The sequence below is a fragment of the Leopardus geoffroyi genome, chromosome C2, assembly GCF_018350155.1.
Source record: "Leopardus geoffroyi isolate Oge1 chromosome C2, O.geoffroyi_Oge1_pat1.0, whole genome shotgun sequence".
In the NCBI taxonomy this organism is placed as follows: domain Eukaryota; kingdom Metazoa; phylum Chordata; class Mammalia; order Carnivora; family Felidae; genus Leopardus; species Leopardus geoffroyi.
In genome coordinates this window covers 149914970-149930708 of record NC_059333.1, presented here as the reverse complement: position 1 = coordinate 149930708, position 15739 = coordinate 149914970, and the positions used below count along the sequence as shown (strand labels likewise).

The 15739-nt window shown below is 48.3% G+C and overlaps 1 protein-coding gene across 4 annotated transcripts in view; it reads right to left on the bottom strand.

Annotated features, from left to right (window-relative positions):
* ULK4 (unc-51 like kinase 4) overlaps positions 1 to 15739 on the bottom strand; it is a 583089-nt gene that overhangs the window by 247104 nt on the left and 320246 nt on the right. For all 4 annotated transcript variants that reach the window (XM_045436431.1, XM_045436432.1, XM_045436433.1 and 1 more), the window contains one exon: positions 945 to 1050. In XM_045436431.1, coding sequence (XP_045292387.1) covers positions 945 to 1050 — 106 coding nt within the window. The remainder of the gene's footprint in view (positions 1 to 944; positions 1051 to 15739) is intronic.

Sequence of the window (15739 nt, the reverse complement as noted above, 5' to 3'; positions counted from 1 at the left end):
CAATATATGTAAACCGAATCATCACGCCACACTGCTTAAACCTATACAGTGATGTTGTATCAACTATTTCTCAATGAAACCAGAAAAAAATGTACAAGAAACTAACAAAGCTTTCGCTAGACTTACATTGAAAGAAGCACCACTGGTTTGGACTGAGAAGACCAGAGACAATTCCTTTTAGAATGAAAAACAGTTGTAGGGTCCCAAACTTCTACAGGGAAGAATCAGGCTTAGAGTCTTACTCAGCTACGAGTATGGGCCACTCTTATGGGAAAAGAACAAGGATTCAGAAGTTAGAGGCAAGAGCCACAGAGAACCATTCCCAGGGCAAACTATTCTCAAAGCACGGGAGTATTTTTTTTTTTCCTTTTGGAACAATGAGGGCTGAGGAAACGTGTCCCCCAAGATTTCAACATTGTCATGGATCAGTGACTGTTATCTACCTTTACTTTGCCCTTTTAAATGACAGTTCCTCTGATGGTCCTTCTGGCTACGTCTCCTCGTTACAGTCTAGAAATGTGGCAGAGCAGTAACGTGTGTCCTTAGCTCACAGGTCTTCAAGTTCGAGAGGACCAAAATTCAAGGAGCCGCACCTGACAAAAATGTACCCCAGGGGTTGCATACATATCTAGACTTAACTTATTTTATTTATTTAGAGAGGGAGAGCAAGCATGCCAGCGGGGGAGAGGGGCAGAGGAAAAGAAAGCGAGAGAGAATCTTAAGCAGGCTCCACACTCAGCACGGAGCCCAATGTGGGGCTCAATCACACGACCCTGATATCATGACCCGAGGCGAACTCAGATGCTTAACCAACTGAGCCACTCAGCCACCCCTGATTCGTCAACTTAAAACAGCACTTCTTGACTCCCTGCTACGTGTGATGAGGAAAATAACAAATAGGCAAAAAAACAAGAGTCTCAAAAGGAATTCTAAGAAGCATTTACCTTGTTCATAAAGTAGCTTCATATTTGAATCTTTGCAGGCCACCAGATTGTTGAGCAACGCAATCACACTTTGCATGGTGTGACCCAGAATGTTCTCCTGATGTTCCTGCAATAGATCACAAATTTCATCGTAACTATGCAGAATTACAATTACACCACGATAGAGACAAATGATCGAGTGACCTCTGTCCCTTCATCCTTTGCATGAGGCTAAATGGTCAACTTTCTGCACCTAACGAAGCAGATCCTTCCGCATTGAGACACTCCCCCCGTCCGCGTGTTCAGTTAGCTGGGAGGCAGCATGAGTCATTCAGAGCACAGTGCGGCTGCATGTGGCCTCCAACCCAGGAGCTGAGTGACAGCCACACGGCTGTCTCTGCTTCAGATGGGTGACGCAGGAGTCAGAGCGACCAGAAGTAACTACGTGGACCTGGGGAGACCGCACCTGAAAGTGACTGAGGTCACAAAATGAAACTGCCAGGTCTTGGAGGGACAACACACGGCAGAGCGACCAGGAGACCCTTGATGGACACGTGGCTTCCAAGGCTTACGAGAACACCCGCGCTGCATCTGGCTCCGAAGCTGCTGTGTCACCGGATGTGGGTCTCTCAGCAATGACAGCCCCTTGGCGTCATGCGCCTCGCCATCTGTGTCTTCGCTCGATGTAAGACAAGGGCTTTGCTTGCCAGATACCGACGCCCCCAAATTTCTAACTTTCTTTAGAAACACACACTGAAGCGTAAATGGTAACGTTTGACTGTTCCACTGACACGGGCTCAAGAAGATGAACAGGGAAGCGATGGTCCGCCACCAATCTCATCTAATTATTCGTACAGTGGGTTGCGAGGAAAGGGTGATTAATAGGCACAAGACGACACGACACGTTATTCATGATAAAGTAACTAACGATACATAGGAAACCTATTCTAGTCAAGAAAAGAGGAGCCAATAAATCTTTTCAGGTTTTTTTTTTTTTTGGTCCCATTCAGTAAAATAAAACATTCCACTGCTTATTCAAAGACCAGTCTGTCAGCAAATATAGGTCCTTTTCACTGGAGATAAATCCATTGTTCCTTTGATCTACACATTTTTATGATTAAATGTATCTTTTCTATGGTGCTCTTGGTAATATTTTTGCCTCTTTGTGAAGCCAGTACTTCAATTTTCCCTTGTGCTGATGGGGTGAGGCCGCTTGTGGATTCAGGCATTTCCTTTAGTACAAAAACCCACTATCCAAACCTCCATGACCCCTGAACACTAAGAACCCAGGATTGTACCCTGGTCAACCAGGTTCTCGGACTCCTGCCCTGGAGTTTCCAGACTCCCTGCAGAATGAAGGCCTCTGCCAGCCGCACTACTCAGCCTGCAGAGGGGCGTTAAGCAAAGGTGCACTCTGATTATTAGCAGCCCCCACCAACCTTATCACTGGGGGTCCTCAGGACCAAATATTTGATGCAGGAAATAAAAAAGAGACCCATAACCAGACTGAGAGAAATGGTTCCTTTTCCAGCCATTATTAAAAATGTTTTTTTTTATTTTTTTAATGTTTGTTTATCTTTCAGAAAGAGAGACAGAGAGAGAGTGAGAGGGGGAGGGGCAGAAAGAGAGGGAGACACAGAATCCGAAGCAGGCTCCAGGCTCCAAGCTGCCAGCACAGAGCCGGATGCAGGGCTCGAACTCACAAACTACAAGACAATGACCTGAGCTGAAGTCGGACGCTTAACCAACTGAGCCATCCAAGTGCCCCAAAACATTGTTGTTGTTAAGTTTCTTTGTTGTTGGTTTTCAAACAATTCATATACTGTGACCTTCGTTCAATATAAAGTGAGGGCTTTATGAAGAGTATAGTAGAGAATTCTATAGAGTTACTCTTCTCTCTTGCAGGTATATATGCTTCCTACATGGTGTGGGGGAGAAAAGAGCATGGGACAGAATCATTGTCCCTGCTCAAGATGATTCTGTGGTTCTCCAGGGGAACTAAGATCGCGATTGCTGTGGCCTAGATTATCATTTCCCCCAGAAAGAATTAAATACGTGCGAAGAGCAGTTGAGAAGGTGTACATATGAATTAAACACACTTCCATTAACTTCTATCAAGCTGAGTTATTTCATTTCTCTTAGCAACGTTAATAAGATTTGTTCTTGCTGTTCACAACCATATTAGCCCACAGGGGATAAATTATCTATTAAAAAACATCATAGTCGCTTCTTAAAGTCAGAGTAGAGGATTTCTAAGAAGGGAGAAAACAGTAGGGTAAATATGTGGTGCCAGAGTTAGCCTTGGGCACTTCGCAAGCCTCATGCAAAGAGAAAAGGGAAACTCGAGTTTGGTTCAAAGGCCACGGGCCAGAGTTGGAAGGGAGGGATGATCCCGATGGAAGACTGGGTCCCATCGGATGCTCCTCTAGGGCACCCCATCCCCCAGCACGCTATGCCTGAGCCCCAGGGTGAAAAGACTATAACGGAAGGCTAGGTAAAGACCTGATGTCTTTTTTTTTTTTTTTTTTTTTTTAATTCCCATGGCTCATGAATAAAGCAAGCAGTCTACACCACGGGTACCTCAACGCACTCCAGTAAAGCCCTCTAAGGAGAGACAGAGCAGGTTATGACTGTGGCACAAGAGGGCCTGTGGCACAGGGTCAGGGGCCCAGCCACCAGCGGCCTCGGCGCTGATCTTGGCCCAGGGTGGCAGACACCCATGTGGGCCTGAACAGGGACAAAGCGGGGCTGACAGTTTGGCTGATGCGGCACTACGTGCCGGGGCCTGTATCCCAAGCATGTAACCTGCATTATCATCTCATTTAATCCTCACACATACGCCCAAGTGGCTGCGGTTCTCCCCTTTTTACAGATAAGGACATGGAGGGTAGCGAGGGGAGGTGGGACTTGCCAAGAATCACCCAGCTCTTCAGTGGCGAGGCTGGGATTCGGTCTGGGCGATGGCAGAAGCCATGCCCCTCATCACCACGCGGCATCGCCTGGGGACCACAGGAACGGGGGCGGCGGGGGTGGGGGGGGTTGGAGCCACCACCCCGTGAGCACATCCCAGCTTAACCAATACCACGTGAGGAGCCACGGGGTGAGGTGGGAGGAACTTAAAGGGCGTGGAGTAGGAGGTGGAAAGAAGCAGCCAAGTCCTGAATTGGCGAAGTGTTGCAGTGCTGCCCTCCCTGTGCCACCACCACTGGCACCTGCTGGCCTCATAAAAGCCCTCACTATGCATCACGACGCTGTAAGACACACAACCCGGGAAGCGAGATGGAGGTGCTGGTCACAACTAAAGGAAAGGAAAGAATAAGCATATTACCCGAGAGACTGAAGATACATACTCGAGCCCCCCCATCCGCAGCACCATTGCTCAGACGTAGCATTAGCCTCGGCTGCTGGGTAAGAAAGGCAGCCGAGCTCATCAGAGAAGCCATCACTGACGACCCACGCAGCCACGGAAGGCAATCCTACTGCATTTCAAGATCATGACGAAAACATTTAACTCCTTTATCCATAACCCATCAATAAGCACAGCTGACCTAATTTGTGTGCCTAATGGCATAGTGTATGGACATTTAATAAACAGAGCACTTGAGAGCTCTAATAAAACACAGCATTTGCCAGTAGAGATAATTAGAATGGAAACAGCAAAATTCTGGTGTTTGGCAACATAGATGAAACAACTTCATTAAAATGTACAGCTTCAGCAAATGAAAGGCAGGGGAGCACTGGACCCTGAAGAATCCGCCTTCTCAAAACTAATTGCTTCAGTGCTTAAAGAGGACAGCTCTGAAATACCAAGGGCACAGCAAGGAAACACTACTGAAAAATGATCAGCCATCCCAAAGCACTTTCACTGTAAACAAAGTGTTAGACTTCGTTCTAGTATCTGAGGGCGGAAACGGCACTAAAAGCCTTCAGATGGCCAGATCCGAAAGTTTGGCAGGGGTCTGAATAGTCAAGGCAGGAAATGCCTTTAGCGATGAAGAGTAACAGTGAACCACGGTCACTCTCTGCTGCCCTTGGTGTGGGGTCAGATCTCAAAAGACAGCAAACCGAAAGGCACCCACCAGTCCCGACGGAGGTTAGAAGCCAAGGGGAGGCTAGAAGGCAGAAGCACACACACAAGTGTCGTGAACATGGAATCTCTGATCTCCTGGAAATAAACACAGGACACGCCCTATTCAACACACAGTGAGATCATATTTCAGGGGAAACCCACACGTTGCACGGCAGGATGCTAGTCTGCGGTGCACAAGCCTGCACGCAGTACAAAGGTGCAGCTCTAGGACAGAGTGGGGTGTCCACTCACTGTCCCTTTTACACCTTCTCCCACACGGCTGGGTTCCTAGACAGCTGGAGCCCACAGAAGGCTCTTCAGAGCGTCCCGATGTGACAACCGTATCTGAGGGGACGAGGACACTTGCAGATTGCTGATTTTTCACAAGGCTGTGCCACGCACCACTCAAATCCCATGGGATCTAAACTGAACTCATCCTGTCCTTTCTCCTCACACGTCCTCCTTTGGTCTGCCCACCATGCAGCCAAAGATCCTGGAATTACCCGGGGCCAACTGCCTCGCCAACCTCCCACGTCCAATCAGCAATCAAGTCCCCCTGATTCTCCCCGGGGCCCCTCTAGCAGCTCTCCTCTGCCACAGGCGGTTGCCATCTTTGGCTGGGGCTGCCACGAGCCCCCTAGTGGAGCCTCTACTTCCAGCCTCCTCTCCTCCACTGCAGACCAGGCTCCTCTTTCTCAAGTAGCAAGGCTCATCCCCATTCCTGGGGCTTAAAAGTGGGACCCGCAGGCCCAGGGAGCACATGAGAGTCCACCGTAGGCCCCAGGTGGAGGGCCCTTGCTTCCCACCATCCAGATTGTCCAGAGCCCCAGGGGAATCAAAGGCCTGAAGGGAGGGGAGGCCACAAGAACCACGGGTGGCAGAAGCAAGGGCATTGTGGTTCCCGTGCTTTTGATCCCAGAGCAGCATCACGTTATGATTTTGGAAATATTCTCATGATCTCCTGAGCCAAATTCTGACCCCCGGGGGTAAGGAACAGGGAAGGGAACAAGCTGAAGGGGCACAAATTTAAGATTAATTTCACAGGGCGCCTGGGTGGCTCAGTTGGTTAAGCGTCCAACTCTTGATCTCAGTTCCAGGTCACGATCTCATGGTTCATGGGTTCGAGCCCCACATTGGGCCCTGTGCTACTTGGGATTCTCTGTCTCCCTCCCTCTCTCTGCCCCCCTCCTCTCTCTCTCAAAAGGGAAGAACACTAAAAAATAAGTAAAATGAATTTCACCCATTTACCTCATAAATGCATACAGGATTTCCTGGGAAGCAAGGCAAGGATATATGGACATCCAGAGTGGGAATGTTTGAGGCATGACGAAGTTGGGGCTGGGGTGACCATTACTGGGCATTTGCTGTGCCAGCTGCCAAACAGTCAAACAGCTCCTGGGCCCAGGGGTCAGGGCTGCTGGGGGCTTAGCAGGCTCTGAGGAAGCACTCTTCCCCATAGGTAGCCAGACACATAGGATGCTCTCACCCTAAAAGCCTGGAGGCACAGAACGAAGTCCCTTCTTTTATTTGGGTCATCATCTTTCTGATTCAACACATGCGAGAAAAGAATTTAAATTTTTGAATCTGACTGACAGATATTGTCGAGGCCCTCAAGCAGCAGCAACTACAAGTTCTTATTAGCAATACATTCCAGCTGGCACAGAAAGGAGGCTGTGGACCAAATGGTACCATTTGCCAATCATATGCCGAGCTCAGCTGGAGAACTCCAGCCCTCGCTCCACGCCAATGGCCGAGTGCTGCGGATGCCCCCCTGGCAGGTGAACTGTGCCACTTGGCTTCCTCAGCCCTCCTGCCCTTTCACACCATTTAAGCTTCTAGCAGCAACCTCCCCTCCCCCCGGCTCCCAACAGGGCGCTACGCCTCAAGACAGGCACAGCGGGTCAGAACCAGTGCCGGTCGGGCCGGAGAGCCCTGGCAATGGAGACAGAGGGGAGCAGTGGGGACCAGCGTCCCCAGACGCGGGCTACACCCCTCCCACGTTTCTGCCTGGGATGCTGATGGACGGGCTGATCTGCCCCACAACACCCTGTGTGAGCTAAACACAGGCCCGAAGGGGACAAATGAGCAAATACGGGGGTGTGTCCAGACACACAAGTCCCTCTGCCTTCCCGTTACACCCCTGCCACTGCCCGAAATAATAATCACAATGTTAACAAAATAAGGCCTTGACAAACTACCGTCCCCTCTTAAAGATTCAGGCCAGGTGTCCTTGGCAGCAGCTGGGGGCCGTGGGGAAGGCGGTCCTTCCCGTTGGACAGCACGGTCATCGCCTTCCCGTGCCTGACTGCATCATAGCACCTACTGTATACATAACGGTTGGTTCCTTCATTCATTCCTCACCTGATCTCGAGCCCTTGGAGGGCAGAGCTGGGACTTTCGATCAAGTCCCCAGTGCCAGGAGTGGTGCCTGGTAAGCAGAGGCCTCTGGTGTATTAACGAAAAACCAATCTTGCTCCAAGTCGCTTGGGTCAATACAGCTGGGGAAGGGATAGATAGCTCCTGAGAGTCTCCGTCAAGGAATGAACTTGTCACTGACCAGAAACTGCCTTCAATTAAATAACTGATAAATATTTATTGAGCAATAAAAATGACCGTCCTCCAAACGTTTAATAGGTACATACTCGCTTTTGGATATTTGCAATAAATGACAAATTCAGACCTTTTCCCGTTAACCAAAATACATCAAATCTCTCACGTGTGAAATAGTTGTCAAGGACTCACGAAGCATGTGCATCGGCATGGAAAATATACACTCCACAATTCCTGACAGACGCAGACACGGTTTTAATGGGGCTCTCCGTTAAAAAGGATTGCTCACAAATATAAAGAAGTGTCCCATTTTAAAGAAAGAAAATACTGCGTTCGGGGACTGGAAAGATCGATACATTCAATTATCACGAGACAGTTTTCAATTACGGCTGTCTTTTACTGTGGGAGTTTGCCCACACTGGGGAGTTCACCAAGTGTGGTGCTCGCGGTTCCTGTCTCAAAGGAGTACTGGCCACGTCTGCCGGAGAAGACCGTGCTGGGAGCTGGCGAGTTTATATGAACCTAGGGTTTCAGAGAGCAGAGAGAGATGGCGCTAGGCAGAAAGGAAACCGGGCCGAGGAAAGTCAGAGCTCCTTGGCTTGCCCCAAACCAGCAGGCAAACCTGGAGTGAAGTGAGAATCAAAGTATCAGACTTTGGCAGAAGCTGAGAAAACTTTCTAGTTCAATCTTTTGATTTTAAAGATAAAACAACTGAGGCCCGAGAAGAGAAGAGAAGAGAAGAGAAGAGAAGAGAAGAGAAGAGAAGAGAAGAGAAGAGAAGAGAAAGAGCAGGAGAAGGTGTCTTCCTTCTCCACCACCTCACTCTGTCCTCACAATTCTAAAAATCACATCAGGGCATGCAGAGTCAGGTAGGCAGCTTTACAAACGTTGTTATTGTTTTGCAAACACTGGAGTAATAATATAGACACCGGTCCCTGGAGCTACAGATTCAGTTGACCTTAATTAACACCTCTCCACTAGGTCAGCAAGTGGTAGGTGGGCTATTCCTGAGGACGTGATGCCTACTGACCTCCCCCCCCACCCCAAAAGCACACACGGTCTGGATCCCATTGGGTTTTCAACCAGCTTTTGTTACACGGGGCTGCCTCTAAAGTGGCAGTGAGAGCCTAGCCATCTCACGGTCTGAGTTGAAATTTTAAACAAGGAGCACCGTTTTCCAATAAGTTATTCTGAGCAAGGAACAAATCAGACATCAGGGAAACTGCAAACACACACACTGGATGTTTACCAACCAGCAGCACAACGCGGCCCGGATCTTTGTCACTCACCCTGGAATTTGGTGCATCTGGTATTTTAGGCACGATCACACTTCTGTTCTCAGTCTCCATTAACAGAGGGCAATCAGCTTTCCTTTTCTTAGACTCTACTTAGATAGTAACAGTTATATTTGTATAATCACTTTGGAACATTCAATATGCTCATTTTTGGCCGCACAATGATAGAAAATATACGATCCTGGAGAATACATTGGTTGTGACGGGATAAAAATCATCTGAGGAATTTTTCATCTATTAGATAATACAAAATGCCAGCAAAGACCCAAAATAATAACTAGAACTTGAAGACACTCTAATAAATGCATAAACTGGGTAAAAACATAGAAGTGTTAACATGGATCATGCTGGACAACCATGGGCAGGGTCAAGGGGTCTTGTGTTGGGAAAGGTTTGAGAGAAGGGATCAAGAAACACACAGACGCTGAGTAGAGACCAGGGTATATCTTGGAAACACAAGAAGAATAAGGAGATTCCAGAGGAGCAAGGAGACTGACCAACTTAACCAAGAAAGAATGTGACCATATATTGGCTGGTCTCATTTCTGAAACCTAGAAGGAGACTGTGGACTATGGAGAGCTCAAATTAATTTCTTAGGTCAAGCCAGGCTGGGCATCTCCTAAGGACCTTGAGATGTCAGCTGAAACCTGATCCCCCTCTTTAACATCTATTCTGGGACAAATCCCTATGGGAGTCTTGGCTGGCTGCTGGACAATCAAGGCTCTATTCATGCAGTGCCCATCTGCTCACACCCACTGCTTCTGGATCAAAGCAACAGTCCCAACAGTGCCTGGGAAGTGCCTTGAGCTTAGGATGAAGGAAAAGGGAAAGATACAGGGTTTTCATATTTTTAATTCTTGTACCCCAATAAACGGGCTTCAGCTTTAAGAAATTACATATCGAGATGGCGTCATTAAGTTTTCTTCATGCAGGTCAGAGAGAAAACCAGTAATCAGAATGAGTGCTAAGAATGAAGAGAGGGACGAAGGTTAGAAGGGAGAGAGACTGGAGAGGATGGGAAGGAAGAAAGGAGGGACTAATGGATTTCCTCAAGACGGAAAAGCGAGCCCAGAAAAGACAAGCTCAGGGTGCAACCCCAAGTCTACAGGTGCTGAAACGAAAAGTCTCTGCATCACAAAGCAGCGGGTCACCTGAATTAGGAACAAAAAGTCAGCCGACACAGTACATGTCCGGCCACTGGGGGCCTCCAAATAAAAGCTGACCAACATGTCATCGGGAGCTGCACAGAGACAACTGCTCAGGTCACTGCCTTTAGCACCGCCTGGCGTCAGCCTGGTGACACATGCCATTCTCACCAGACAGGGAGCAGAGGAGCAACTGATTCTCTTTAATGCCCAGCACTTCAAGCTTTTTCTCAATTCATGCAGCACACGGGCTGGGATCGTTTTCTTGCTACCACACTCTCACCTGGCCACCCCGCTGTGAGTTTACAGAGAAGTGGTGTCACAGCCCCTTCTGCATGTGAATCCTGATGAGCTGCAAATGAAAATATGTGTGGTCCCCTCGGCACACTGATTGACACGCGTCCTCCCTTCTGCTGGCGTGCATGACAATGGATGGGCACAGGCAGGTGAATGCTGGTGAGTCTGAGTCAGAGAAGGAGTGATCTTTAGAAGATGCCCCTGAGCTTCTGTGCCATGCATACACCATCCATAGAAGACTGGAGTTTGTCACCAATCTTAGAATCTCCTCTCTCAGGGCATGAGTAACACAGTAAACAACCAAAACAAACACACAGGTTTACAGACACAAAAACCTACATTGGAAGCTGTTGGGTACAGTCATCATAAAGACGTGACTGCCAGTTGACCCCGGTGACCGAAGGCTCCTCACCCTTGCCCTGTCCTTGGAATGTGGGTTCTGCTCGCCTTTCCCGCTCCTAGAGGCCGCTCCAAGGACACAGCCTTGAGATGGCGATGGGCCGCGAACACCTGAGCGGCCAACATGGCCACACCCAGTTAGGGCCTCTTTCTAAACAAACTTCTAAGGTTTGGCAGGTGGCTGCACAGATCCACTGTCTTGCTGCTGCCCGCCCAGGACAAGCCTCGTCCGTACGTGGGTTCCCTCTGCTTATTGAACTGCCACCTACCGAGCTGGAGTGGCCGGCCTCCTCCTTCACCTCTCCCTGCCCTTCCAGTACCAGGGTCAGTTTCAGATTTCACCCAGGAAGCTCCCTAGAGAGTTGTGAACCAAATGCAGGAGAAATAACCAACAGAACTTCAACCATGTCATCATGCTCTGAAGTGCCACAGAACGTAGGCTCCACCAGAACGACTCCAACAGCAACGACTCTGAGCATACAAGTCACTGTCACCAGATCCACCAAGGGCAGGGGAAGAGGCCAAAACCTCAGACAGCTAGAAACGTCCTTTCAATCCATACAGAGGACAGGGAGCCCTTGCCCTCTTGTCCAGGGGGATGGAGCACCTGGCTCATCATTTCGCATCAGTGCCCCATGCAGGTGCGAGCGCCGGGAGCTCCACTGGAAGCAAGCGGAAGGGAAAGCCCTGCCCCTGACACGTGCACAAGTGGGCAACCTTGTGACCTGCTGGAGGTTCAGGCCCACCTCCAAGGTCCCCTTCTGCTCCAACATCCTTTCATGCTAAACCCAAGGCTGTATCTTCCGGCAATGGAGAGAATAAAATGGAAAAAGCACTGCTAAGAGAGTTATTTAAAAATGAAGCCAGGGGTGCCTGGGTGGCGCAGTCGGTTAAGCGTCCGACTTCAGCCAGGTCACGATCTCGCGGTCCGTGAGTTCGAGCCCCGCGTCGGGCTCTGGGCTGATGGCTCAGAGCCTGGAGCCTGTTTCCGATTCTGTGTCTCCCTCTCTCTCTGCCCCTCCCCCGTTCATGCTCTGTCTCTCTCTGTCCCCAAAATAAATAAACGTTGAAAAAAAAAAATTAAAAAAAAAAAAATGAAGCCAGGAGGACATCGAGAAAGTGGGGCTCATACACATCTTCTTTCTCAAACTCTCAGATTTTTTTTTTTTCTAGTTGAACTCAGGTAAAAGTCAGGGCATCTACTTATGTTATAATGCACATAGGTGGATTTTCTGTATAACATCAGCCCAGCTACCAATCACATACAGATTAACATAACTGTAGATATACCAGCACCAATGCATCTTTTCTTCAAAACAACTGATGGAAATCTTCTCTTTCCTTTTAAAACCTCCAACCTCCTCTGTCTCCCCAGAGCACGTTTTCTATTTCAAAGCTGTATCTCCCGGATTGCAATCTCTAAGACTCCAAACGTAAGTGCACAGTTTATTTCATAGCTTGAAGTTTTGTCTTTGACACTTCTCAAATGTTTATTTGAAAGCAAGGTAAATAATATCAAATTATGTCAAGTATCAAATGTCTATGCTTTACTGGAGTCAAACAAGACAGTTCTGCACACTCTCAAATATTTACTTGTGGATTATAGCAAAGATCACTCCAATGTAAGTTTTAGCACAAGACAGGCATCCCTCATCCATGCCTTCCCAATGTGCATCTAACCAATAGGTTGTGGGGTGAAACAATGTCCTCAGAGTCCTGCTTTCTTCAGCCCCCTAAAAGAATCCTAAATACTAGAAGCCACCCCAGTTACCAGAAGTCCAACGTCATCACATAAATACTGGAAGAGGGGGAAGAAGAGGTATCATTACAATTTTTTAATTGTTTTTTAATTTATATCCACATTAGTTAGCATATAGTGCAACAATGATTTCAGGAGATTCCCTAGTGCCCCTTACCCATTTAGCCCATTCCCCCCTCCCATAAGCCCTCCAGTAACACTCTGCTTGTCCTCCGTATTTATGAGCCTCTTCTGTTTTGTCCCCCTCCCTGTTTTTATATTATTTCTGTTTCCCTTCCCTTATGTTTATCTGTTTTGTTTCTTAAAGTCCTCATGTGAGTGAAGTCATATGATGTCTGTCTTTCTCTGACTAATTTCACCGAGCATAATACTCTCCAGTTCCGTCCACGGGGTTGCAAATGACAAGATTTCATCCTTTTCGATTGCCAAGTAATACTCCATTGTATGTATATACCACACCTTCTTTGTCCATTCATCCATCGATGGACATTTGGGCTCTTTCCATACTTTGGCTATCGTGGATAGTGCTGCTATCAACATGGGGGTGCATACAGTCTTTTTAATTACAGGTTTAACAACATAGAAAACAGAACTGACTTGGACAGAATGGATGCGAGCTCCCATATTTAAAAACAAAAAGAGGTTTTAATGTGAATTTGTATACATTTGAAAATACACGCAAACACCCACGTACACAAACACATCTGGAAATCTTTACAAATACGAGAACAATTTGTTGATTATTCGTTATTTGGGGTGGTCTTCCCCGTTGATGTCCTCCTGCGTTACAGAAAACAGCCTACCCTATTTTGGAGGTACGACCCGAATCATCTCCCCTGCACTCATCTGAACGCCATCCCTTCACCGAGCTGCCCCGAACACCAGCCGCGCCAGGCCCGCCCTAGACGCCGATGCCACGTTGCGCTCCAGCAGGCACCTGCCGTCACGGGGCTCCCCACCCACTTCCCACGCAGCGGGCGCGCGGGGAGACAGACGCGGCCCAGGGGAGTACGGCCCGCGGATCAAGTCAAGCCGTGCTCCCGCACACCAGGGAGCGGGGCGCTGCTGAGACCAGGAAAGATTGTAGGCAGGGCAGGGGAATGGGGCCAGCCAGGGAGAACCAGCAGGCTTGAAAGGGTCTAGGACCCGAGGAAGGACGCAAACCCAGGGACCCGGGAACCCGAGGTTAAGAGAAATGGGACATTGCAAAGGCACGCTGAGGCTGACTACTCTGAGTACGTGGATGACACCTGCAGAATGCATGCTAAATCTCGGCTAATGGTAAGTGACTAGGTTAGTCATTTCTCTTGGATTCATTGGAGTTAAACACAAACTAGATATACTCCAACTTCAACAACAACAACAACAACAACAGCAACTAGAAATACGCCGTGGCTGTTCCAGACATACATAGGTTACAGGGCCATGGCACGGACTGGGCTGGGCGACTCGGCATCACCCTCCTGGTTAGCTCCACAGGGCCCGCGGCCTGCTGGCTTCTCTGAACTCCTCACCTCACCTGGGACCCGTCTTCATGACCTCACCTTAGCAACTTGCTGGTACTCAGGCCTGTGGCACGGACCTCATGCTGAACCCGAAGTAACCAGAGTCTACCTCTGGCTGGAAAGGCCAGCACCCTCTCCTTCGTGACATCACGCAGAGGGCACAATATTTTCTAGAGATGTGTCAGATGTATGGATTCTTACCTACCCCTACCTATGAAGTTCTACCACCTGTGAAGAGCTCAAACCGTTACTGATTCTGTTACCATCTACAGCTAGGATTTAGCTGTGGAAGAGCCCGAGGCTCAATCATTTCCCCCTTGTCGGGGCATCTGCTGGTTCCGGATGAGGCAACGTGAAGATACTCGAAGCCAAAGGATAACCAGAGCAATTCTTAAAACTCCTCAGAACCTCTGCACTTGAGGGACATTCATCAGCGAGTCGCAGTTCTGTTTTCAACTCCAGAATCAAACTTCTTTTGCATGAAAGCTCTTAGATAATGACACTTATGACTTTTAAGAGATCAGGTTAGGAAGAGAATACAAGAGACTCTGGATGTGAGACGCCGATGTCAAGCAGCAAAAATGAAAGAAAAGCGTATCATTAGCTGTTTTTGTTTTTTAATGGAACTCACAGGCCTCCATGCGCTCCCCACGAACGCCTCAGAGCCTCCATGTGGCTGGAAACCTAAATGAAGGCTCGGAGAAGATAATGGAGCTTTAATGATGGAAATAGTAAGAAAATGAAATCTAATCATGTTCCATTAAGCATGCTCTTAGCTCCCATTTTTACTAAATTATTTTAGTATGATTTTGCCTCTGTCTATTGAAATAACCTTTTATGGCCATTTGATTTGCAAAACACAAATAAGTCTCATTTATTTTCCACTATGAAACCCTGTGGGGTTTATAAGAAGAAATGGATCATCTAAAATCTTACCCCCTGGGGCACCTGGGTGGCTCAGTCAGTTGGGCGTCCGACTTCGGCTCGGGTGATGGGCTCGCGGTCCATGAGTTCGAGCCCCGCATCGGGATCAATGCTGACAGCTCAGAGCCTGAAGCCTGTTTCAGATTCTGTGTCTCCCTCTCTCCCTCTCTCTCTCTGCCCCTCCCCCACTCACACTCTGTCTGTCTCTGAGAAATGAATAAAACCTTAAAAAAAATTTTTTTTTTTTTAAATCTTACCCCCTCCACACTCAGGAAGTGACCAGGGAGATGAGTACTTTGAGATTTTATATATATGTCTGTGAGGAGAGCATTACACTAGGATTAGGATCTCATTCAGCAATATCGTATCACCTGCTAGAGAGACCATCTTCAACCAGCCACAGCTTCCATACCAGCCTTGAAGGGGAGCCACAATCGTCCCTACTTCCTGTGCTGGTGGTCACCTCACCTCCTCTGACCTTAGTCCTCATGCTCATCCTCCTCCTCCTCCCACTCTTTGATGGACTTCTATCATGTTTGGAGTGCTTTGTTACTACTGGCCGGAACCGCTGGAGCGTTTGCTTCCAGGAGATGCTCCTACATGGCCACTTAGGTAGGAGTTCTAGAATACACGGCAGCGAGTTGTAAGCAATCATGCACTCAGCCCAGGGGCACACAGACATGGAACACAGCGAAGGACGGCGGGGGTGGCTGTTCACTCTGGGCTCTGCAGAGAACAGAATCACCTGCCAGAATACTGCAGGTGTGGTTTTAAATATTCTTTCCAAAGCACGTTTACTTCCAACATGTGTAATGATGAAAAAGCTAAGTATAACTGGAATCACAACTTGCTAAATAGAGGGGTCTCTGGTTC